General features: G+C 43.7%; 5 protein-coding genes across 7 annotated transcripts in view; 4 read left to right on the top strand and 1 right to left on the bottom strand.

Annotated features, from left to right (window-relative positions):
- The first annotated feature begins 94 nt into the window (after positions 1-94).
- On the top strand, positions 95-6,069 carry LOC108124784 (uncharacterized). Of its 3 annotated transcripts, XM_017240629.3 has the most exons (10): positions 95-608; positions 2,524-2,632; positions 2,731-2,913; positions 3,064-3,239; positions 3,412-3,774; positions 3,968-4,218; positions 4,272-4,494; positions 4,729-5,229; positions 5,458-5,592; positions 5,647-6,069. In XM_017240629.3, the coding sequence occupies exons 1-10, from the start codon at positions 535-537 to the stop codon at positions 5,852-5,854; spliced, it is 2,223 nt and encodes a 740-aa protein (XP_017096118.2). In that variant the 5' UTR covers positions 95-534; the 3' UTR covers positions 5,855-6,069. The 3 variants fall into 3 exon arrangements, with proteins under 3 accessions (XP_017096118.2, XP_070136621.1, XP_070136622.1); XM_070280520.1 differs by lacking the exon at positions 3,412-3,774 and having other exon boundaries at positions 5,647-6,067; XM_070280521.1 differs by lacking the exons at positions 3,412-3,774; positions 4,729-5,229 and having other exon boundaries at positions 5,647-6,064.
- Trmt112 (tRNA methyltransferase subunit 11-2) lies at positions 6,037-6,805 on the bottom strand. The gene is made up of 3 exons (XM_017240631.3): positions 6,629-6,805; positions 6,467-6,568; positions 6,037-6,402 (listed from the first exon to the last, which is right to left on the bottom strand). The coding sequence occupies exons 1-3, from the start codon at positions 6,704-6,706 to the stop codon at positions 6,208-6,210; spliced, it is 375 nt and encodes a 124-aa protein (XP_017096120.2). The 5' UTR covers positions 6,707-6,805; the 3' UTR covers positions 6,037-6,207.
- Positions 6,806-6,899: 94 nt separating this feature from the next.
- Positions 6,900-9,245, top strand: Ilk (integrin linked kinase). The gene is made up of 4 exons (XM_017240429.3): positions 6,900-7,129; positions 7,523-7,688; positions 7,744-8,289; positions 8,350-9,245. The coding sequence occupies exons 1-4, from the start codon at positions 7,041-7,043 to the stop codon at positions 8,893-8,895; spliced, it is 1,347 nt and encodes a 448-aa protein (XP_017095918.2). The 5' UTR covers positions 6,900-7,040; the 3' UTR covers positions 8,896-9,245.
- Positions 9,246-10,234: 989 nt separating this feature from the next.
- On the top strand, positions 10,235-16,034 carry LOC108124653 (uncharacterized). The gene is made up of 3 exons (XM_017240423.3): positions 10,235-10,435; positions 12,559-12,764; positions 15,904-16,034. Exons 1-3 carry the CDS (start codon positions 10,344-10,346, stop codon positions 16,032-16,034), a joined length of 429 nt encoding a protein of 142 aa, XP_017095912.3. The 5' UTR covers positions 10,235-10,343.
- Positions 16,035-16,409: 375 nt separating this feature from the next.
- Eip78C (Ecdysone-induced protein 78C) overlaps positions 16,410-22,051 on the top strand; it is a 36,541-nt gene continuing 30,899 nt past the window's right edge. The window contains exons 1-3 of the mRNA XM_043209655.2: positions 16,410-17,627; positions 20,357-20,577; positions 20,672-20,813. Coding sequence (XP_043065590.1) covers positions 16,553-17,627; positions 20,357-20,577; positions 20,672-20,813 — 1,438 coding nt within the window. The 5' untranslated portion in view covers positions 16,410-16,552. The remainder of the gene's footprint in view (positions 17,628-20,356; positions 20,578-20,671; positions 20,814-22,051) is intronic.

Raw genomic sequence — 22,051 nt, 5'->3', positions numbered from 1 at the left:
AAGCTCTCTGACTGTGCACAGCATCTTGAGCTTTTTTCTAGGCCGTGATTTTGAAACGATACGGTCTCTGTTTCAGGCTCAGTCGACGCTCAAAGCTAACTCCGCGCGGTTGTCCTGGCTCCAGGACTACGATACTCTTGACGGGATTTGCGGGAGGCAATAGTATTCCACCCACTTGCCACTGAAGGCACGCCATCGTGTGTTGTGTGCGGGTTTTTTTTTTTTACCCGGCAGCGCCTTGTAAACAAAAATAACTCTGCTGGCGGCGGCAAGGGTGGCCCCGGTGGTTACAACCCCCAAATAGCCACAAAGGCAACTACAGAGCTCCGTAGCGGAATACAAAAAGTGGCAAGGGCACTCCTGGCTGCTTGGCTGCCAAGTTTTTCGGGGTTGCAGACAGTTGGCAAACAAGCTGTGAATGCGACTCCAAATGCCCATAAACATTCGGCGAAAATAAAACCGCAACATCAGTTGCAGTCGTATATTGTATCTGGTATCTGCGAGTGCACTTGTATCTGTATTTGAGCGGTGAAAATGAGCGAATCGAACGGATATCAGAAGCTGCCACCCGGCTGGGACTGCAAATATGATCAGACTACTGGCAATTGGTGAGCTTCCAGTGCATGAAACCAGAAATACCATTAATATTTATATTTTTCTCGAGTATATACTACTATGTGTATGTTGTGTATAATGTATCTGATGCGTTTATTGTTTGTCCGCACCAGACTGTACTGAAACATTAAAGAGAAAGGCAGAGAGGCAACCATTTGATAGGTTGCCCCGGGAGGCAGCTGATGAATTTGCGTGTGCCACGGCTGCCTTGGGCGCGGGAGTACGTGGGGGCTGGGTGGCTTAACCAGTAACAGATTACAACCGGGACTTTAAAATGCCAAGTGGGTGGCGGGAGTTCCATTAAATGACGGTTTACGATGGCTGGTTTAATGGCAGAAACAGTCTATATAAAGCTAAAGGGGGTTGGTAGTTCATTTGCATAAAGTTTTCTTTCGGACATCACCTGAAAACAACTGAAAATTAAGATAAGAGATAATTTTAATTGAAGGAAGCTTATTAGCATACAAAGAGCTATACATATTTTACAATTTATATATTGCAATATCTATTTTATTTAAAATTTAAAACAAGAAAGGAATGATTACTTAAGTTGGAGCCAAAGTTAATATTCCCTTGAAGTTGAATGTCAGTTTATGTTTACAACATATAAGTTATATGATATAACTTGCAACAACACAAAAAGAAAAAAAAAACAACAAAAATTAAAAAAAAAAATAATTTTTTTCAGATTTTTCGGGTCTGCTTAAGTGCAACCTATGAGAATCGAGGAGGAGGGCACTTTTTTTTTTTAATTATTTAAAAAAATATTTTAAGGAATAGTTTCCAAAATAAACCATGTTTTGTAATGTTATTATATGCAAAATAACGGTAAAATTTTGCTCTTTATTACTGAGAATGAAGGCTCTTCTTATTATTATAATAACTTCTGCAAAAGTATATATTAAAATAATAGAAAAAAAATAGTTCTTAAAGTCTTTAAAAATTACTTTCTATGATGATTCAATTTATAAAGACATGAAAAAAATCTGAAAAGAGTGGGAGGTTCCCCATTATTATGAATAAAAGAATAACATACAAATGTACATATATGTGTATTTATAAAAAATATTAAAAGAAATTTAACAGGTATTTTGGGTAATTGTATATCTGCGAAGTCAGATAATATAGAAATTACTGGCTTTTTTAAGAAACAGGTTTTATTTTATTGACTTAAGAGTTTAAGCAACAATTGATTTCAATCGTATCTTTTCATTTTAATGAAGAATCTGCCTAAATCTAAGTCATTATTTAATTATCAAAGTTAAAGCAACAAACAAGTGTTGTTAGAAAAGAACGCCCTTCTTTAGACCGCTTGGGGCTACTTAAGCACTCCAATTGGCTCCGTTTCTGTGTAAATAAATGTGTCACTTCCGCGTCGTTGGATGCCAGCGGGGTCTCCAACTTCCAGACATTTCACCTACTTTCCGCCCGCCCCCCCCACTCCCTGGTGCAATTAAGCAACAAGCCCCTCATAGACTGTCATACGTTAATTCAAGAGGGCACTCAGCCGGAGACGACTTCTCTTCTCCAGACTGCACCCACTCCTCCTCATGCTCCTCTGGATGCTGCTCCGAAATCAGAGCCAAGATTGCCCGCCGAATGGAGATGACGACTGTTGGCCCGCCTTTTGGCAGCTACTTGGCACGTGTCTCAGTTTAGGCGGATCCCGTAGACTCACTCCTTGCTCCTTACCCTTTACCTGTCCATTTCCCAGGGGGTTATCAACATGTGGCCGGAATCAACCACCACGAAAGATGGTAACCGGCCGGCTAGAAAAAACATCCACCCTTGGCCTAAATCGGGAAGCTTTCGATTGGCCCTGAGACGGAGACGGGGGAGGTCATTTGATGGCCTTTGATTCTCATTTGATTCTCAACAAGCTCATCTTCCATTCTGTTTCCGTTCCAGCTATTACATAAACTATCTGACCAAGGCCATGCAGCTGGAGGATCCGCGCGGACGCAGTTACAGGCAGCTGCAGAACGAGCGCTGTTCCACGGAGTCGATAGCCTTGCAGGTAACCACTACACCCCACTCCCCGTCATCCCTATCACGACCCCCATTATGCCTTGCATTTTATTGATTTTGCAACGCTTGCAACATGGCACTTTGCAGCAAATGGTCAGTCAGTCGCAGACGTCGCACAACAGCTCACCGTACCACCTGGGCTCCTCGGCTCACGTCCATCCCAGCAACAACTTGACGGCCATCCGGGCCTTCCAGGAGCGCAACCAGCAGCCGACACTCCACAACATCTCCACCAGCCCCCTGCTGTCCGCCTCCTCCCGAGGACACTTGGTAAGTGCATTTCTAAGGATAATTGGGTTGCCCCAATTACGTGTCTATTTGGCGCTAGTTTTTCGTTGTGCAACAAGCTTGGAATAGGAGTTTCTTCAACAAAAACATCAAACAAAGTTAATTTTAATTGTTTTTGTTTATTTTTTATAGGAAATGTCTTCACCATTGCCCTTTCAGCGGGCTCGTCTGGGTCCGAATCTCTCACGACGCTCCACCATCCAGGAGACCTCGTTTACCAACCAGGCCGAGACGGATGCCGTGGTCACCAAAATCCAGAACATGTTCCCCACCGCGGACGACAACCACATACGTCTGCTGCTCAAGCGGTAAGGGTTTGGCTTTGGAATCTCACCTGGCTTCTGTGCTACCGCTAATCCCCACTAATCTCTGTCTTCTCACACACGCTGCCTCTCGCCGCTTACTGCACCCGACTAACTATGTATCTCTATATGTATCACTGTATCCACCCACCACCCGCTTACTAACCCACAACTGCAGCTACTATAACCGCGAGGCCGTCGTCATCAGTGCGCTGCAGGTGGAGAAGCATCCGGTGACTATGCCGGGTCCGTTTGTGACGCCTCCCGCCCAGCGTCACCTCTTTCACAGTAACTCCGCCTTCTACATGACACCACCGGCGCGTCGTCCGGACACGGTGGCTAGTCGGTGCACCTCCCGCACGTCCAGCCCCCTGCCCGGCGGCCGCTTCGGTAGTCTCGTGAGCGTGCAGAGCGGTCCGGGGTCGGGTGCTCACCATGCGGGCGTCCTGGCCTCCGGATCGGCGGTGGCTTCGGCTCTGCACGGATCACCGCAGTGGCGCAGCTCGCCCAGGCCGCACTCGTCGCCTAAGATGAAACTAAGGTGCGCCGGAGTTTCTAGTTTGGAGATTCTTTTTTACTTTTTTAATTTTAAATTTTTGGCTTAAATAATAAGCTGGGAATGGGTATATATTTTAAAGCTCATAATCTTTATGTTCTTGATTCTTCTATTATTTTATTAAGACTATTCTTCAGAAGAAAAATATGTGAAAATCATAATTCTTTCCCTTTCCCAGATACATGAAGAACATATTCCCCAAAGCGGATGAAATGCTGCTCCTGGATGTCCTCGCCAATGCGGATAACAACGTCCAGTACGCCTCGGAGAAGTTGATATCCTTGGGGTATACCAAGCGGGAAATGCAACTGCCCCACAGACCCAACAATCGTCCGCCGGAGTTGGCTCAAGAGCAGGCTGGCGGGGATCAGGCCACCCAGCATATACCACTGCGACCCAAGGAGTACACCGAGGAGGAAAAGACCAAGAGTGAGTTGGATATAATGAGCTAAAAATAATAATTTAAATGATTTATATTTTAGTGCAAACTTTACTGAAAGAGAAGTATCCACAAATTGCCGAACGCATCATTCTCATGGCTCTGGAGTCGGTCAACTATGCCGAGGATCGGGCCACTCAGATCCTGCAGATCGTCCAGGACGAAGACGAACAGAGGGCCCAGAAACAAGCCTCAGCTAATCCCAAGAACCTGGAGCTAACTTCGACCGCTGCTTCGGAACAGGTCGATGGAGTCACCGGAGACAGGTACCTCATATGTAGTCCCAGTCCAAAACCACTGCCAAGATCAGCGCCCTGCTTTCCCCCACCTTCTATGTTTCCGAGTCCGATGCTTTATCTGTTTGTTAATCGACTGCCTATATATTTTCTCTGTGAACTTTTGTTGCCGCCTCTCTGATCTCTGATCTGACCAAATCCCACGAACCACCAAAACCACACTGCCACTGTCCACTTGCTTTGCGCCACACGATCATCATCCAGGCAAGCCTCATCCACATCTGCATCCAAGCTGAAGCCACCGCACAAGCGCCACATAATGCCATCCATCAATGTCACCACACCGTCGACGGCCACCACCCAGATTATCCTGGCCCAGCCGGAGGAAGAGGTGGGCGACGGAAACCCTAACGAGGAGGAGCAGCAGCAGCCACAGCAGGAGCATCGTCACCTGTCATCCATATCGAGTGCATCCTCATCGCATTCATATGTCTCACCTGCACAGTCACCCTGCTATGAGCGCCTCACCACCAAGAGCATCCTGGCCAAGGGAGTCCAGGGTCAGGGGCAGGCCAACCAGAACCACAACGACACTAACAGAAACTACAGCATCAGCGGCTACCTGCATGGCTCCTCGAATGCTAGCTCCTACTCCTCCTACTCCAGTTCAATGACGTCCTCATCGCTGGCTTCCAACTCCAACTCCTCATCCATAGCGAAGGCCATGCTCGAAAGTCGCGCTCGCACCAAAACCGATTCGCTGAAGTATGCCCATTACCGTTGTTAGCCCGTTACCGTTTCACTAAGTAGATCGTTTGGCATGAACCTGTATCCTTCAAGGATATCGCATGGAATGTAGACGGGAATTCACTCTTTGAGCCACTTTCTATTCCCAGATTTGAGTTTTCTTTGGCATGCCTTGAGCTTACATAATCTAACTTCAAAAATATTATTCTAAATATTTCATATCTTGTCCTATCCTTATCCCAACAGGCACCGCCAGCACTCATCGAGCTTTGGCAACTCCCAGAACTCCGAATCCTCGGAATTTCAATCCATCATCGAAAGAATGGCCAGTTTGGGACCCAATTCGCAGCTAACCAAGGGAGCGGATGAAAACCTACTACTGTAAGAGGATCAAGATATCAAAGCTTCATAAGTACATTGTTTCCTGTCTTTCAGAGCCGACTATGTAACCTGGAATGGTCCCAATACCACGCTCCTTCAAAAGCAACCCACTCAGGGTCCAGACTCTAGCCTCCTGGGCGATCGCAGCTACAAGCCAGCCGGCAGGAACTCGGAGCTATGCAAAGGAGCTCAGTCCGGATTGGCCAAAGGAAGCATCTATGCCCGGGGCAGCAACAAGAGTCCCAACATCAAATGCAACTAGGCGGGATAACTAAATGTCCTTTTTTCCCCTAGAGTGCCAAAAAAATCGCAAGAATCTTAGTGACTAGAGAAGCACAACCCTCCATGAAACCAGACTTACCATTTGTATGTGTCGTGAAATGTATTTTGCTCTAAATATTTACCCTTTAGATCTCCAATCTCCCAAAAAGAACACATTCCATCCAAGCTCCAATTATTTTTTAATAACTCGTAAATAAACAGACTTTAAAAACTATTAAACTTAATTAATTATTGGGGGAAAAAGAATAGGGGAGTTGAATATTAAAATTTCTTAATATTTTTACTTCCTAATCGTATTTCACCTCTAAAGCGCGGGACTATTGTAGCTAAAACCTACACTTCATCCTCGTTGAGAAGCATATTGGGGATGCCATCGGTAATGGGGAATATCCTGCCCGTTTCTGGACACTCCAGCTGACCTTCCAGCACATCGATTTCAAAGAGTAGGTGGTGCAGCTTCTGGAGGAGTAACTCATTCTCACTTATGTTCTCCGGCTGTGCAGGTGGGATGTCATCCGCTAGTTCCGCCTGAGATCAAGAACATGGACGTTAAATTTCTTGAAAGGATTGGGCGGGATATTTAGACACTTACGACTTGTGCAGCTCCATAAATAGCCGACCAATCCAGCTTGGGTAACAGTCGCTCTATGAATGTCGGATTAAACTCACTCTCAACCTCTTCCTTTTTGTTTATCTAAAAGATGTAAAAGATTCGTGAAACAATCAATATTTTTTGGATAGATTTTTAACTCACCGTCAGCTTCAAGGGGAATCCCACCTTTACACCTTTGATGGCCATGGACGTAAGGAAGTTGTAGGTGCTGAGCTTCATTTTATAGCCTCTTAAATCAGCTTTAATTTGTTAAATTTGAATGTTTATAATACAATATTTTTGCGGCAACACGTTGTGTTGATTCTTCTTCTTCTTCAATTAGCCATTCACAACAGTATGAAATCGTGGTATCTATCGTATGACTGGATGGTATATACCGCATTATCGATAAATATTGCGATAGAAATATAAACAAGGAATATCGATATATTTTATACTCAAGAAAGCAGCCAACTGTAGCTATTTAAAAGTTTTTCCCCGTTTATATGTGCAATTGGACGTTGAAACGTTGTTAAATCAGTGACCGAGGGTGGAATAAGAGCGTACGCCAACGATGGAGGACATTTTCCACTGGTGCCGCGAGGGAAACTCGATTCAAGTGCGCCTGTGGCTGGATGAAACGGAGCACGACAACAATCTGGGGTAAAAAGATGAAAATCTATCTGGTGGATACTTTCTAATTGGCTGGGAAGAGGCATGGAATTGGACTACCTTAGGGTGGCAAAACAATCCTTTCCAGGAAGGGCCGTTAAGTCATCACCATTGATACGCCCCAGCATATTTGGTTCGAGTGGAGTGACGTCATGATTTATTCTTGTGTTGTGTAAACAGACGAATCAAAAATATATACACATGTATATTTCAACATATGTGTGCAAGTCAAGAGGCGTCTGGTATCGCGAGCATAAAACCTGCTGCCCACACAATCTTTACCTGTGTTTACCCTGGCCGAGGGTAGTCTAATTCTGTCAAGAACCTATCCTCTCCTAAAAGTCTATTTAAACTTTATTAATATTCTTATTATCTCCTTTTTAGAGACGACCATGGCTTCAGTCCACTGCATTGGGTGTCAAAGGAGGGGCATGTCAAGCTGGTGGAGACGCTGTTGCAGCGAGGAGCGAGGGTGAATGCCACCAACATGGGCGACGACATCCCACTGCATTTAGCCGCAGCCCACGGTCATCGAGATGTAGTTCAAATGGTAATTAAGTTTAAATTAAATCAAGATTATTAATTAACAAGCATTTATATTTTAGTTAATAAAAGAACGAAGTGACGTGAACGCCATTAACGAGCATGGAAACACCCCGCTGCACTATGCCTGCTTCTGGGGCTACGACATGATCTGCGAGGACCTTCTGAACGCCGGCGCCCTAGTGGGAATTGCCAACAAGGATGGGCATACACCCATCGACAAAGCCAAGCCTAGTCTGGCCAAACGTCTCCAGGATCTGGTGGAGAAGAGCGGCAAGGAGGTGAAGGTCATCAGTTTCAAGGAGCAGAGCTGGCAGGGACTGAAAACTCGGTCCCGGGACGCTACTCTGTCGAGGTTTAAGGGAATCAGCATGGGTGATTTGGACCTGCACACCAAGTTGTCTGTCACCTCGTCCGGGGAAACATGGAGGGGTCGTTGGCAAAAGAATGATGTGGTGGCCAAAATCTTGGCTGTGCGTCAGTGCACGCCACGCATTTCTAGAGATTTTAACGAGGAGTTTCCCAAGCTGCGCATCTTTTCGCATCCCAATATTTTGCCCATTATTGGAGCTTGTAATTCACCACCCAACTTGGTGACCATTAGTCAGGTGAGAGAATAACAACATCACGAATATATAGATTTAGAATTAAAATTTTTGTCCTTACAGTTCTTGCCAAGATCATCGCTATTTAATCTTCTACATGGAGGCACTGGCGTGGTGGTGGATGCCAGTCAAGCAATCAAGTTCGCCCTGGACATTGCCCGGGGTATGGCCTTCCTGCACTCCCTGGAACGGATCATACCGACCTATCACTTGAACAGCCATCACGTGATGATCGATGACGACCTGACGGCGAGGATCAACATGGGAGACGCGAAGTTCTCCTTCCAGGAGAAAGGCCGCATCTACCAGCCCGCCTGGATGTCACCGGAGGCTCTTCAGCGCAAGCAAGCCGATCGTAACTGGGAGGCTTGCGACATGTGGAGCTTCGCTATACTCATCTGGGAGCTGACTACGCGCGAGGTGCCCTTTGCCGAGTGGTCGCCCATGGAATGCGGCATGAAGATCGCCCTGGAGGGCCTGAGGGTCAAGATTCCACCGGGCACCTCGTCGCATATGGCCAAACTGATAGGAATCTGCATGAACGAGGATCCCGGCAAGCGGCCCAAGTTCGATATGGTGCTGCCAATTCTGGAGAAGATGAAGCGTTGAGATCGATGAAGGAAACAACGAACGCCAAGCCAAAATGTGCCTTGAAATACTTCGTTTTGCCAACTAATTGTAATTACTACTTTGTGTTACCTTTCTCTAACTGAGCCTAACCAAACTCCGAAGTCCGAACTCCCAAATCCGAACCGAAACGGCAACCAAGAATTTATGTTTCTCTGTCTCACTGTTGTCTCTACTTATGATTTTTTTTCCGTCAACGTATTGTGCGGGTGCTCGATTCTGTCGTTAATGTTAAGTTCGATAACCGTTAGGATCGTATTTATACAGAAATATATTTGTTATACTAATTATTTAAAAAGAATATTTTGTACCTTCTGGTACAACCGACATGATGTATGAGCTTTTCCTGCTGAGAGCTTTTTGGATGTGGTTGGGGGTGGGGGTGGAAGACCCGGCGGATGCAGCAGCGCAGCGCGAGCAAGACGTCCCTGACCTGGTTTCCATTTGAGGCACGCGATTTTGTGCAGCTCGCGTGGGCAGAGAAATGAAGTGGCAGGGCGCCGGCGTGGGAATTTGGAGAGAGTACTTTTTCAAGTGCTTAAATAAATATTTAAAAATATATTTAGATGGATTATGTCATTTGGAAAATTAATTTAGATTTAGGAACTATAATTTCTTTTAAATCTTTTTAAATATTGGTTTTTAAATCCTTTCCTATAACTGGCATCCATATTCTCTTTTGACCCGGCTCTCACCGGTTTCGCGACTCTCTGTTTATGTTTTTGCGGCAAGCTATTATTTGGGCCCCTGTGTTGCGGCAAGCTTGCAACGAGCCATGTGATTGTTTTGCTGGCTCGCTCTTTCTTTAATGCTACGAGTACATCCTGCGGGGTCCTTTTTCTGCTGTTGGCTGCCATTGCAGCTTTAAAAAACTTTTTTCCTTTTTTTTCATTTTGCTGCATTTTGTTGTCGCCGTCGCCGTTGCCGTTGCCATTGCCGTCGTCCTGTCGTCCTGTCGCTGTCGTCCTGTAGTCGTCGGCGCTTTTCGGGCCCAGAGGCTGGTCGCTCGTTCTCCGGCCAAATGGCAGTGGAGCAGTGCAGTGTCCAAAAGCGGATTTACAGTTTTCCATGCCCAGTTATGACGGCAACAGCATTTCCGCAACATTTAAGTCAAAAGGACTAAGGAAAAATAATCTCAAATAGGATAAACATCTTGTGTGCTGTTTAAACTAAAAACTTTTAAGAAAACGAGCAAAAAAACGTATTGAAATCGGAAAGCTTTCCAACCGGAAGTGTCAAGAGTGAAAGTGAAAAAAAAACTCATGGCATCTTTTAGGCGCAGCGCATAAAGGAGATTTTCTTCGTTCGCATTTGCATATTAGTTTCCTGTGTTTTGCTGGACAATTTTTAAGGTTTGGCGGTGCAGCTGCTTAAATGTATTTTAGTGACAGCTACCAGAAACGGCCAGCCCCTTGGAGGGCCGGCAATCCATGGAGTATTCAAACACCACGGGTTTGAATCATAATATCATCGTCAAGGAGGATCCGGAGCAGAGTCATTATCAGCAGTCAAGCAAAACCAGGTTAGTATTTATAAATAGTGCACTTATACCAGCACACACATGCCCCATTTTATGACCACACCTGAACCAAAAGAGGGTAACTTTTATGATGCTGCTTTCACTTTTGTTATAGGTCTGTAGGTTTTATTTTTTCATTTCAATTAACCATACAATTGCCCGGACAGGACCAGAACCAGGAGCAGGAGCTGGTGCTGGCTCACATCAGGATGCAAACTTTTCATCAACGGCAGCAGCGGTTACAGTTTGCCGCAGTTACTCCATCATTCATTTGGCTGACGAGTGAGCCACTAACCTACTTCCTTCACACACAAAAGCCGCAGATGCTGCGAAGCTGCCGCAGATGTTGCTGTTGCTGCTACTGCTGTTTCTGCTGTTGCCGGCATGCCACGCCCACACAATAGGCGGCTGGCAGAGAGGCCTTAGGCGCTTCAGATGACGTTGGCGTTGATGAGTGAAAATGTGAAAATTGCATGGCATGGTAGATGGAAATGAACGACGACAGTGCATAACAAATGATGAGATTTGTTTCGCGTGCATCCCGAGCCCTACTCCTCCTCCATTCCGCCATTTTTTGTTAGAAATTCCCAAACGATCGATGGTCGGCTGCATAAATCAAAAATTCCATTTTGCAGATTTCAGCACAAAAGGAGGCACAGCCACAAACACACACATACATACATAGTACCAACAGACTGAAAGGATGGCTGGCTGGCAGGAAGAAAATGAAAAAAAGGCTCCTTGCCAAACTAAAATGCCACATGGGCAAATATTTCACTTGTGCTTTCGAGCGGCGCATTGAAAAGCGAAAATATTGTGACAATACAAGCAGCAACATCACTTGCAACAACAGCAACATCAGTTGCAACAGCAGATTCAAGTGGAAGTGCTCTGTCTAAGGACTTTGTGAAGTGCATAACAACGTGGAAATATTCTAAAAGCAAACTACAAGTAGAAGGCAGTAAGATGCACTGAAAAAAAAGCTTAGAGGAATGTATTATAAAGGAAGTCAGATTCATAACACAAAAATCACAAAAAAATACGATCTATATGACTATTTTCTGGGATATATTTTCTAAAAAAGATATTAGAGCCATATGCTTCTAATATTCATTTTTCAAAAATGAAAATATTTTTAAGAAAAACTATTTTTCTCAGTGCACAAAACACATATAAAAGGCAACTAAATGCAGTGACAGCAACAGCTATAGCATCAAAGCAACAAAAAAAGTAAAAGGGACATGTGAAAAGAAGCCGCAGGATGGGGGAAAAAAATGTAAAAGACGAAGACACATGCAAAGCATATATTGATTTTTATCCCTTTTCCCTTCCGAAAGTTACTTGCGTTTGACTTTGTATTTGATTGCCCACAGGGCGTATGAGTAATGCAGTAGCAGCAGCCCGCTTAGATTGCTGGAAGCGGTGCGTATACTTGATTTATGCGCTTCCCTCTGGAAAAATTGTAAAGAAAGAGCTACTGCCATCAACTTCAACTGCAAGTGCTATAAATCTCAAGATTTCCATAAAAAACTAAACCAAGTTGGGCCTTAAACTTAAAGGAAACTTGCAAAAGCAAACAAGAGAGAGCCTCTTAAATTTCAAGAATTGGAAAAACTATCCATCACTATCGATTCGGACCACCCACCCACCTGCTAGCGCTGATGTTCAATAAATTCTGGGGGGAAATGGCCAATTACGAGGCAAAACGAGTTAAGAATTGTGCCAGGAGGGAGATGGCCGATACAGAAGCCCTCCCTTCGTCTTCGTCTGTCCGACCAATATCTCTTTGGAAATAAATGGCTGTAGCCGCCTGCACTTAACATGAATGGCCATTTTTCCAATCAATTACGTACGGGGGTGGAACGGAGGGATGGGGCTTAGAACTGAAAATGTGAAAGCCAAGAAAACAAACGGGTTAGAACCAGGGAGGGGCAACGGGAAGCCTTAGCTAACAATAATTATTTGAATTTTTTAAATCATATTGCCATTTTCTTGGCAACAATTTTCTTTGGCATTGACATTGCAATACCGTTGACGTGTCTTATCGACGTATTTGGCCAATACCTGACCCGATTAAAGCCTGTTCTTACCTCAAAAAAATAATATTATTTTATGATCTATTTCAGACTGCCTTTGATTGGAAGCTATTTCAAGATCGACTCACCGATCGGAGTGCAGCCTGTTGCTATTGCTTTTGGCAGCCAGCGTTGCATCAATACGCCCCCGACCACGCCCAGCAGTCCCTTGAGGGAAGCGCCCCAAAGTCCCTCGGACGGACACATTTCATCCTTGAGCTCGCACTCTGGCTCAGGATGCAGTGACATCCTGTTGGGTAAGTCCTGTTCCGGCTGTCCCTATTTATAACTTCGCGGCCCAAACAGATCATGACCTAGGAAGGGGCAAGAAAAAATGCCTGCGAATGCCAACATTTTATTGAGGTTGCTGACATTCGCCGCCCGTTTCTGTTATTTTTTTTATTTTCCATCTCCCACTCTGCGCTACTTTGGGTTTAGTTTACTTTACATGCCACCAGCTCTGAGTGAAAAGTGTTGGCCAGAAATACCAGCCCGCCATGCCACAATCTGTGCCACATTGCTGACATGCACAGGGAGAAAAGGGTTATAGGGAGAGTGAGACACGAAATGGCTGTAGAATTCTTAGCAGAATTGATAGTAGAATTTATATTCTATTACTATATAATATCATACTCTGTTTAGTTTATTTTTTAAGCTGTTTGATTGACAAAGCCTTATGGATATGACATTGTGATAGTTTCTAAACTTTATCCATCAGCTGGCTTTGTTTGCCGTTCTACTTAAATTTTGGCAATTGTTTGATTTTCGGTTATTCGCAAATTTTCCAGCCATTCCCCTCACATCAAGTGATAATTTCTAACGCTCACTCCGTCAAAGTTTGTTTACCAGAACCCGCCGCCGCCGAGTGCTATCAAAGTCAGGCCCCAACAACAATCGCAATAGCCACAAATTGTGGCGGCGGAGGAAAAATGTGGAAAGTAAACAACAGATTCGCATTCAAATAACTAAAATCTGAAAAATACACAGGGAGAATTAGTTACTAGGAAATATAGCTTATAGTTTTTATTAATAAATTTTAATATTCCAATCATTGAAAGAAGTAGGGTTTTATACAAAGCATTTCCTATTTTAGTACTATTCTGTACAATACTACTATTACGATGCTATTTCTACTACATAGTAGTATACTACTTTTAAAGCTTTTATTTCAAAAATTCTTTACTTTTTGATGGAAAATTATATTATACTTTAAAGTTTATTATTTTTACTGTGTAAAAACTTAACGCTATCTATCGGTAGTGGCATAATAATAAGCAAATAAATAAAACTAAACGCATTTTGCGCCACTTTGTTGCTGCCCGCTGCCGCCTTGTTTTTGCTACTGTTGCAGTTGTTGTTCTAGGCCGCTAATGTTGTTGTTGTTGTTGCCACCGCCTGAGATGTTGCCTATGACGTTGTTGCCCACAAGTCATTGAACTTAGAGCGGCGTCGACGTAGACCGTCCAACAATAGCAAAATAAATAAAAAGCTAAAAATCCAAAGAAGCCAAGGCAGCCGCCCCCTCCACCGCCAATGCCCGCACCCCCCTTCCACCCACTTGATGATAAGTGAAATGCAGTAATAATAAGAATAGTGAGCGGGCAACTCTCACTCGAACTCACACACACACACACTCGGAAACCGATTACACAATCTTGGCGAGCGGCATTTTCATTTTTCTCTTCCTGGTTCGTCGTCATCGCGTGTCTCTGTATTTGTTTTCGCGAATCTCTTTCTTATGGAGTGTGCGTAACACATACATATATGTAAATATTGTATGTGTTTGTGTTGAGATCAGGTTTTATTAGGGAATCGAACCCATACTATGTAGCCTGGGTGGTGATGGGGGCGGCGGCAGTGGGCCGCTTCGATTGCTCGTGTCGTTTCGCTTTCGTGGAGGATCGTGGATCCGATCGGGGGATATATCTTCGCCGTTTTCTTGTTATTTACAGTTTCTGGTTGCTTTCGCTGCTCCGTTGGAAAAAGCCCCCAACTAGCTGCAGCGTCGCTGTAGACGTTGGCGTCGCTGCCATTTCTGATCGTTGACTTTTGTGGGATCCCTTTTGCGCTAGGCATTCGTCATGGAAATTGTGCAAGGCAACTGGACTGCGGAAAATGGGCGAACATTTTTGGGGTTTGGGGGTATTTAATTAATTTTGTATTTGGAAATCATATAGTTTACTCTCTAATAATTAGGATTTTAATCTTAATATTAGGAATTATTACATTTTAATTAAAAAATACGAAAATATTTAGTACTTTAAGCTTTCTTTAAAAAATTATATATTTAATCATGAAAACAACGACTAAAGTTGTTCCATGTTTTGATGCCAAAATTGTTGTTGCCACTTTCCAACGCCGCACAGCAACAACAACTGCAATAGTTGCAACATGCAACATTTCTCACTTCCGCATTGCAGAATTTTCTCTCCATCTTGGAGAGGCCCATATTGCTCTCTCTTTTGGCGAAGGTTCTTTGATCCCCAAGAAGCAGGCGCCCCCACTGCAGCGCCCCCCACCCGTTGGCCTCCTGCTCGCACACACTCTAACATTCTATTGCCCTCTCCCTCAAAGATAGTGCAAACTAAGTAACGGTTCGCCATCTCCCTCTCGGTCTTTCTCTCGCTCTTGGGGACTCCGTGCACTGGTGTGTGTGAAATTGATCTTGAGTGGAGTGTGGCTCTGCACTTGGAACTCGGTGTGTCGCTGGCGTCGCTGCCTGCGTTGCAGTCGACTGAGTCGTTGGCTTTGCCGCAGCGGCAATAGAAATTGAAAATAGCAACCAGGAAAAGAGTTGTTGCAAATGGAAAAGTGCAACAGCAACACTAACAAAAACTAGCGGCAGCGAGAGTGGTCGTGTTGCCGTTGTTGTTGCTGCTGCTGCTGCGACTTGTGGTGTTGCTGCAATTTATGGTGTTTTCCTGGCATATACAGTTTTTGTTGTTGCAGCTGCAATTCTGTTTGTTGCAGTTAGATTGTGAGTTGTTGTTGCAACTAGTGTTGTTGCTGATGTTTCTGGTGGAGATTAGAAAGACAGAAGCTCCCTCCTCCTTCTTCGCTCCTCCAGAGACTTCGCCTCGTGCTGCGGCGGCGCTTCGCAGTTTTCCCCACTCCATTTGGGGCCACACAGCCACATTCTATTTTCCTCCTGCTCTTTCCCCACACACACACACACTGGTCATACCCACACACTCGCAAGATTCTTGTTCTTCTGCGTCGCTGCCGCTGCCGTCTTGGACTTTTCTGTGTTGTCGTAGGTTCGTTCTGTTCTGCAGTCTGCAGTCTGCAGTTTGGCTTGGGATTTCTGTTGCGCATTTGGAGCGCTGCGAAGTTGGCGCTTGGATCTCGGCAAGGCGAGAGTTTCGTACGCGCGATCGCCATTTCGTTTTTCCTCAGTTTTTCCCAAAAATTTCCCACCCGAAATCGTAAATCAAAGCTCGGGTCGCGAGTGCCATCATATAACGAATATATCGATCACGCCGGACTTGGAATACGGAAAGAACTTGGAAGAGCCAGGAACTACGTGACACAAAACACGGAAGTGAATTCAAAATATATGCAAAATACATCGTAATTGTTAAGCCAGAGTGCAAGTGTTTTTACGAAAATTATTTAAGGAGATAGGGAATATAATATTTTTATAACTAAATTTAAAAAAGAAAATATCCTATTTTCTATTCCTATTAAGGGTCTATAAATTTAGACTTTTTAGAGCTTTTTCCTTAAAAAATGTGTCTTTAAAATTCAAAATAGCCTTATAGTAGTATCCATTTACCTTATTTTTCTAAAAATTCTCTTTCCCTTTAATAGAATAGAATAGCTAAATAGAATCTTTAAAGTTTCTCCTCCAAAGACTTTAGACCATCACGCTGAAAGATTTCTTTTTGAATTCCCCCATTAAGTGCCAAAGGATTAAATTAGAATAGCAAGGATTTCCCACAAACATGCTGATCCGGCGCCATTGTGGGTTGCCAACATCGATTTCCGCTCCCAGGACGATGATGGATGGACCGATCCGTCTTGCAACCGATCCGATCCAAGCAACATGGATGTATACCAAATAGAGCTGGAGGCACAGGCACAAATCCGCTCCAATCTTCTGGTCGAAAGCTGTGTGAAGCCCTCGGTGGTGGAGGAGCAGCAGCTGCAAGTCAAGGAGCAGGACCACCTCATCAAGGACTTTGACGAGGGAAACCCGAGCGACGGTGAGGACGACGAGGAGGAGAACGACACCGAGGACGAGGAGGAGGAAGAGGAGGACGACGTGGGAGCTGTAGAAGAAGAAGACATAGAAGAGGACGAAGAACCGGAGGAGGAAGGAGCATTGCTGGCAGGAGTCAATTTCAATGCAAATTCTGACTTTAATTTGCATTTCTTTGACACACCGGAGGACTCGTCCACACAAGGTGCCTACAGCGAGGCCAATAGCTTGGATTCCGACCAGGAAGAGGAAGACCTGCCTCAGCACAAGTTGCAACAGGCACAGCAACAACATCACCACCAGCAGCAGCAGCAGCAGCATCAGCAACAGCGGGAGTTGCAGGATTGTTTGAGTGCCATTGAAGCGGATCCCCTGCAGTTGCTGCACTGCGACGATTTTTACACAGCCCCAGTGGAAAACGTAGCAGCTCCCCTTGCCCCACACCAGCAGCAACAACAGCAACACACCCACCAGCAGCATCAGCAGGCCCAGCAGCAACCGCAACAACAGCAGCAACATCAACGCCAGCAGCAACAACATCACCCACAGGCCCAGCAACATCAGCAACTGAACTGCACGCTGAGCAATGGTGGAGGTGCTTTGTACACCATCAGCAGTGTGCATCAGTTTGGTCCGGCCAGCAACAACAACAGCTCCTCACCCACCTCCTCCTCCGCCTCCAGCGGCGCCCACGCCTCGCCGGATAGTGGTTGCTCCTCGGGTGCCTCGTCCGTCTCATCATCGGAGCATTTTGGCCGCTCAACAGCAGTTGTCAATGTCAGCGGCCAGGCTCATTCATCCTCGTCAGCGGTTACCAGCAGCAGCAGCAGCGGCAACAACAACAATAGCAACAGCACCATCAGCAATTGCAACTCCAACCCCTCAGCAACATCTTCATCTGTTGCGCATCTGAACAAAGGTAAGTATGTGCAACTAGCGGAGACTCCACTCTTCCGGACCATTGTTGTCGCAGTTCGAAAATTATGTTCAATAAATTTGCATTCATTGCATAAGAGCAGCAGCAATAGCAGGAGCAACAACTGCCACAGCAATAGCAATAGCAATAGCAACTGCAACAGCTGCAAATGCAACTAGCAATTGAAAGCCTGAAGACTGCAAGCCTGAAGTTTCTTCTCCTTTTGAGGAAACTATTAAAGCGCAGCATAAAAAATGTGAAAATGAATATAATTCCCTGTTATTGGCCCATGTGCCTGTGGTTTTTGTTGTTGTTTTTGTGGGTTTTCTCATTTTATTTTCCTTATCCACTCTGAGGAAATTGCTTTTCATGTTGCAGTCTGTCAATGCTGCAATGCCATAGCGATTGGGGCAATTGAAAGCCATGCAACAACGAATGTTTTCATTTTCATAAATCGCCTTGAATGGCTTTCGGCTGGTTACTGAGGTGTATGCACTGAGAGAAAAGATACTGAGGTTATTATAGTTACTAAAATAATTCTTAGTTATATTCTTTAATTTTCTTTCAATAAAACTTTAGAGAACGAGGCTTTGTTTTGAAAACTTCAAACTCTCTTCAGATATTAAGATTTTGTAGTACTTTCTTCCAGTGTAGTTTCTGTAATAGAATCTGAGAGAACTGACTCGAGAAATTTAATTTAAAAGCCATTTCTCTAAACTACCAGGATTATGCTTGCAGGATTAACTTTTATAATTAAACGTCCTGAAATCTAGGATTTCGTTTTGAAGTTGCCACTAATGGTGGCAAGCTCCTCACCCCAAACTATATATATATCTGGATCTAGAGGTCGCTAGGAGGAAGTAATGTCTGCCATTTTGAAGTCAATCAGTTGCCCAGATAAATGCAAGAAATGCAAAAAGAAAAATGTCGTGGAAAATATGATGAAGTCTTTGTCGTCTATCGTCTGACAACGCGGAAATGCCAAGCACTTTTCCACAGACCCGCTCCGCTCTGCCTCGCCCCCTCATCCCGCCCCTTCGTGGGGCAAACAATGGCATTTCAAATTGTCAACTTACAAAAGCCAACCAAATGATTTGCATTTGAACGCAGCGCGAAAATGAAAAGCAGGCACTTGAATTTCCTTTTGGTTTTTCATTCCTGCCCCCAGCCACGGCGACGACATTTTCCAGACAACGCGTTGTTGCTGCCTGCCACAGCAGCAGCAGCAGCAGCAGCAACCGATGGTGAAAATTCAATTTGCAATTGCACAAGCGCGTAACGCTTCACCCCACTCCTTTTCACCCAGCCCCTCAACCTCCCCCTGAAAACCAGGCAGGCGGCAGGCACCCTGCGTCTGTCTGTTTGTCGGCGCGTGCAAGTTGCACATTAATTTCATTTTGTTTCGCATTTTTGAGGTGTGGCAACTTCAATTGCTGGCAGTAATAGCACTGCGAAAAAAGGGTGTTAAAAATAAATAATGTATGATCTATTTTCCTTCATAAAATTATTCATTTAATAAAGAAAATAGAGCTTCTTTAAAGTAAGTTTCCTATAGAGACTTACATTTGTAAAAAAAAACTTAATTACTTTTTAAATATCTTTTTCATATTTAAACATGAGCTTTTCCAAAAAATATTATTTTTTGTATGTTTCTTATTTATAATATTAACAATTCATAAAAAATGTGATTGATTTTAAATTAAATCTCAATAGATATCTGCTAAGCTTATAACCCTTACTTTTAATAGTTTTTTATTCTAAAAAATGGTTTTAATAAATATTTCAAAAAAAATCGAACAGAATTATAAGGAGATTGATTCAGATTAATTTATAGTTAACTACCATAATTCAAATAAATAAAAACCCCAACCAATAATAAACTTTTCCCGCCGTGTTCACATCGCAGTTCAAACTCCGCGCTTAGTTCATTTGCCTCTTCCTCTTGCATTAGAAAAGCAAAAATAAAAAAAAAAACTAAAAACAAAAATAAAAAATAAAAATAAACATAAAATAAAGGCAGGCAAGAAATAAAGTCAAATTGAATTCGAAATGAAATGCCAAGAAGCAAACATAGCTGTCTGGCTCCAGTTTTTCTGCCTTTTTGCCAGCCTTTTCTTTTCCATTTTTTTCTTCATAATTTGCAATGCAAATTTTTTTCGGCTCTCGCAGTGAAAATTGTGCGGCTGCAGTTTTTCCTCGTGACTGGTAGAAGTAGAGGCAACAGCAACAACAACCCGAGCATCAGACGTCTTGGCTTGTAATATTGTTTTGTAGGCGGTGGCGTATACGTGATTTTTTTTTGGCATTTCTTCTTATCGCACATCGGCAGCGTTAGCGCTGAAGTTGAATGTACTTTGTGGGCCTGGGGGTATGTGTTGCATTTGACTGTGATTGCTCATAGCCAGGCCCCAATTTAATGGGCTTAATCATCTCGAGCATAATTAAGCAGCGCATTTGTCAGCAATTTCATTTTCCCCTTTAAGATACATTTTTAATTTAGCTTGCGTCATTTGTCGATTGATTGTTGCCTCGGGTGGCATGTGGGGCAAGTGTGACAAGCGGGAGATTTCGAGTGGGCGATACGGCGGTGACAGCAAACTCATTTGGAAAATTGCAATTGCTGCACATGCGGCGTATGAGCAATGTGGCATGGCATTGCATAAGCCACTCGCCGGACAACTTTCCAAAACCGAAGGAAATGTAAACGAAACAAATGCATTTTTCCCTTGCAGAGCAACAGCAGCAACAGCCACAGCAGCAGACCACGCAGCAGCAGCAACTCCAGCAGCAACACCAACAACAGCAGCAACAGCAGTCGCAGCAACATCAGCAATTGCAACACCCGCAGCAGCAATCGTTTGGAGTCTCCTCCAAATCTTTTGTGCCCTGCAAAGTTTGTGGCGACAAGGCATCGGGCTACCATTATGGTGTAACCTCCTGCGAGGGTTGTAAGGTAAGTTTTTCCTTCAAATTATGAAATTCTATAATATTTAAGTATAGCTATTTATTTTAAATGAAAACACATTATAATAATGGTACTTTTTCAGGGTTTCTTTCGTCGCAGCATCCAGAAGCAGATCGAGTACCGGTGCCTGAGGGACGGCAAGTGTCTCGTCATTCGACTGAACCGCAATCGCTGCCAGTACTGCCGCTTCAAGAAATGCCTTTCCGCTGGCATGAGCCGCGACTGTGAGTACCGAAAAATACAAAAAAAAACTATCCAAAGTAACAGTATGATTAAGCCGATTCGCAAATGCCAAGTTAAGCCAACTTGGCCAACTAACTGGGCCCAAAAGTGAAGGGGAGGCTGTACCTTTCAGCTTAGCCCCTTGATTACTTTATCAGCCGCGAAACCGCTGGCAGATTTCTGCCAAAAGATCCCAGATTGTGTCAGTTAGTTGTCCCGGGAAATTGGCAACTCTGAGATATGCTTTTCTAAAAGGTATAATTTAATTTACACAAAGAAGAAAACTTGACAAAACTTTGCAACTTGGTGGAGAAAAATAAGTTCTAAAGCGCTGTATTTTTAAAGATTAGAAAATTCGACTGATTTGTATTTCAAGCTTGTTTTTCTGCTTGAATATTAATTACTTTTTTAATTTAATAAAAGGTTATATTAGTTTTTAGTTAAACAAATAGTTTTAGCCTCTTAAATATGGTAAAAGAAAGTATATTTATAAAAAAAATAATAAAACCTGTGGAAAAATATAAAAAAAAGGATGTTCTAAAATTTGTAGTCTATAAACTTTAAATATATTTTTCATTGTATTTTTAATATATTTCACATATGTTAAAACTAATAATTCTAAAATCTAAAATAATTTCCACTGTGCATTTTATATTCCCGTACTCCATATAATCGAATCGGTGCGCAATTCTAACTAAGCATCGGTTATCCAGTTAGCTAATGCCTCCTAAAACGTAGTAAAGCCTTCACTTAAGATAATTCCTCCGTTTAAAAACTCAATCCTCTGACATGGCCCGTTCATCCAGGCCTTAAACGGGTCTACGCCCATCCTCTTAGTTAAACACCCATAAACAACTCCAGACTGGCCGAGGAGCTATTTGGAGCTATTGGACGTGGTCGGAAACTGCAGCTTAGCTCCATTTAAAGACTAGATGGCCACGAATTTACCCCTCAATCCGAACTTCCTGTAAGCCACAACCGAAATCCACCCACGATGCTGAAGTAAAATTAGTTTTTATGACTGTTGTCAGTAGCGGGAATAGAGCAACTCCAGGGATCTGGATCCCTTGGCTCTCAAATGCAATTTATTTGATGTTGCACAATTAATTGCCCAAAAAGATCGGAAAAAAACGGTCACGGGTAAAGGCGGTTATAAAATCCAATCCAAGAGAGGCGGGTCTACCATGTATGACAGGCAACAGATATTTGTTTCTGTCACTGTCATTGTTGCTGTCGCTTT

The sequence above is a fragment of the Drosophila bipectinata genome, chromosome 3L (genome assembly GCF_030179905.1).
Source record: "Drosophila bipectinata strain 14024-0381.07 chromosome 3L, DbipHiC1v2, whole genome shotgun sequence".
In the NCBI taxonomy this organism is placed as follows: Eukaryota; Metazoa; Arthropoda; class Insecta; order Diptera; family Drosophilidae; genus Drosophila; species Drosophila bipectinata.
The sequence above is the reverse complement of the archived record's forward strand: the minus strand, read 5'-3'. Positions and strand labels throughout refer to the sequence as shown.

Bases quoted from the DNA above. Each gene is read 5' to 3' on its own strand.
- LOC108124653 (XM_017240423.3), top strand. From the start codon at position 10,344: ATGGAGTATTCAAACACCACGGGTTTGAATCATAATATCATCGTCAAG. The intron at 10,436-12,558 runs GTTAGTATTTAT...GATCTATTTCAG, and splicing joins CAGCAGTCAAGCAAAACCAG to ACTGCCTTTGATTGGAAGCT. The intron at 12,765-15,903 runs GTAAGTCCTGTT...GTTTTTCCTCAG, and splicing joins ATGCAGTGACATCCTGTTGG to TTTTTCCCAAAAATTTCCCA.
- LOC108124784 (XM_017240629.3), top strand. From the start codon at position 535: ATGAGCGAATCGAACGGATATCAGAAGCTGCCACCCGGCTGGGACTGC. The intron at 4,495-4,728 runs GTACCTCATATG...ATCATCATCCAG, and splicing joins GATGGAGTCACCGGAGACAG to GCAAGCCTCATCCACATCTG. The intron at 5,230-5,457 runs GTATGCCCATTA...TTATCCCAACAG, and splicing joins ACCAAAACCGATTCGCTGAA to GCACCGCCAGCACTCATCGA.
- Ilk (XM_017240429.3), top strand. From the start codon at position 7,041: ATGGAGGACATTTTCCACTGGTGCCGCGAGGGAAACTCGATTCAAGTG. The intron at 7,689-7,743 runs GTAATTAAGTTT...TTTATATTTTAG, and splicing joins ATCGAGATGTAGTTCAAATG to TTAATAAAAGAACGAAGTGA. The intron at 8,290-8,349 runs GTGAGAGAATAA...TTGTCCTTACAG, and splicing joins ACTTGGTGACCATTAGTCAG to TTCTTGCCAAGATCATCGCT.
- Trmt112 (XM_017240631.3), bottom strand. From the start codon at position 6,706: ATGAAGCTCAGCACCTACAACTTCCTTACGTCCATGGCCATCAAAGGT. The intron at 6,569-6,628 runs GTGAGTTAAAAA...TACATCTTTTAG, and splicing joins GATTCCCCTTGAAGCTGACG to ATAAACAAAAAGGAAGAGGT. The intron at 6,403-6,466 runs GTAAGTGTCTAA...TCTTGATCTCAG, and splicing joins TTTATGGAGCTGCACAAGTC to GCGGAACTAGCGGATGACAT.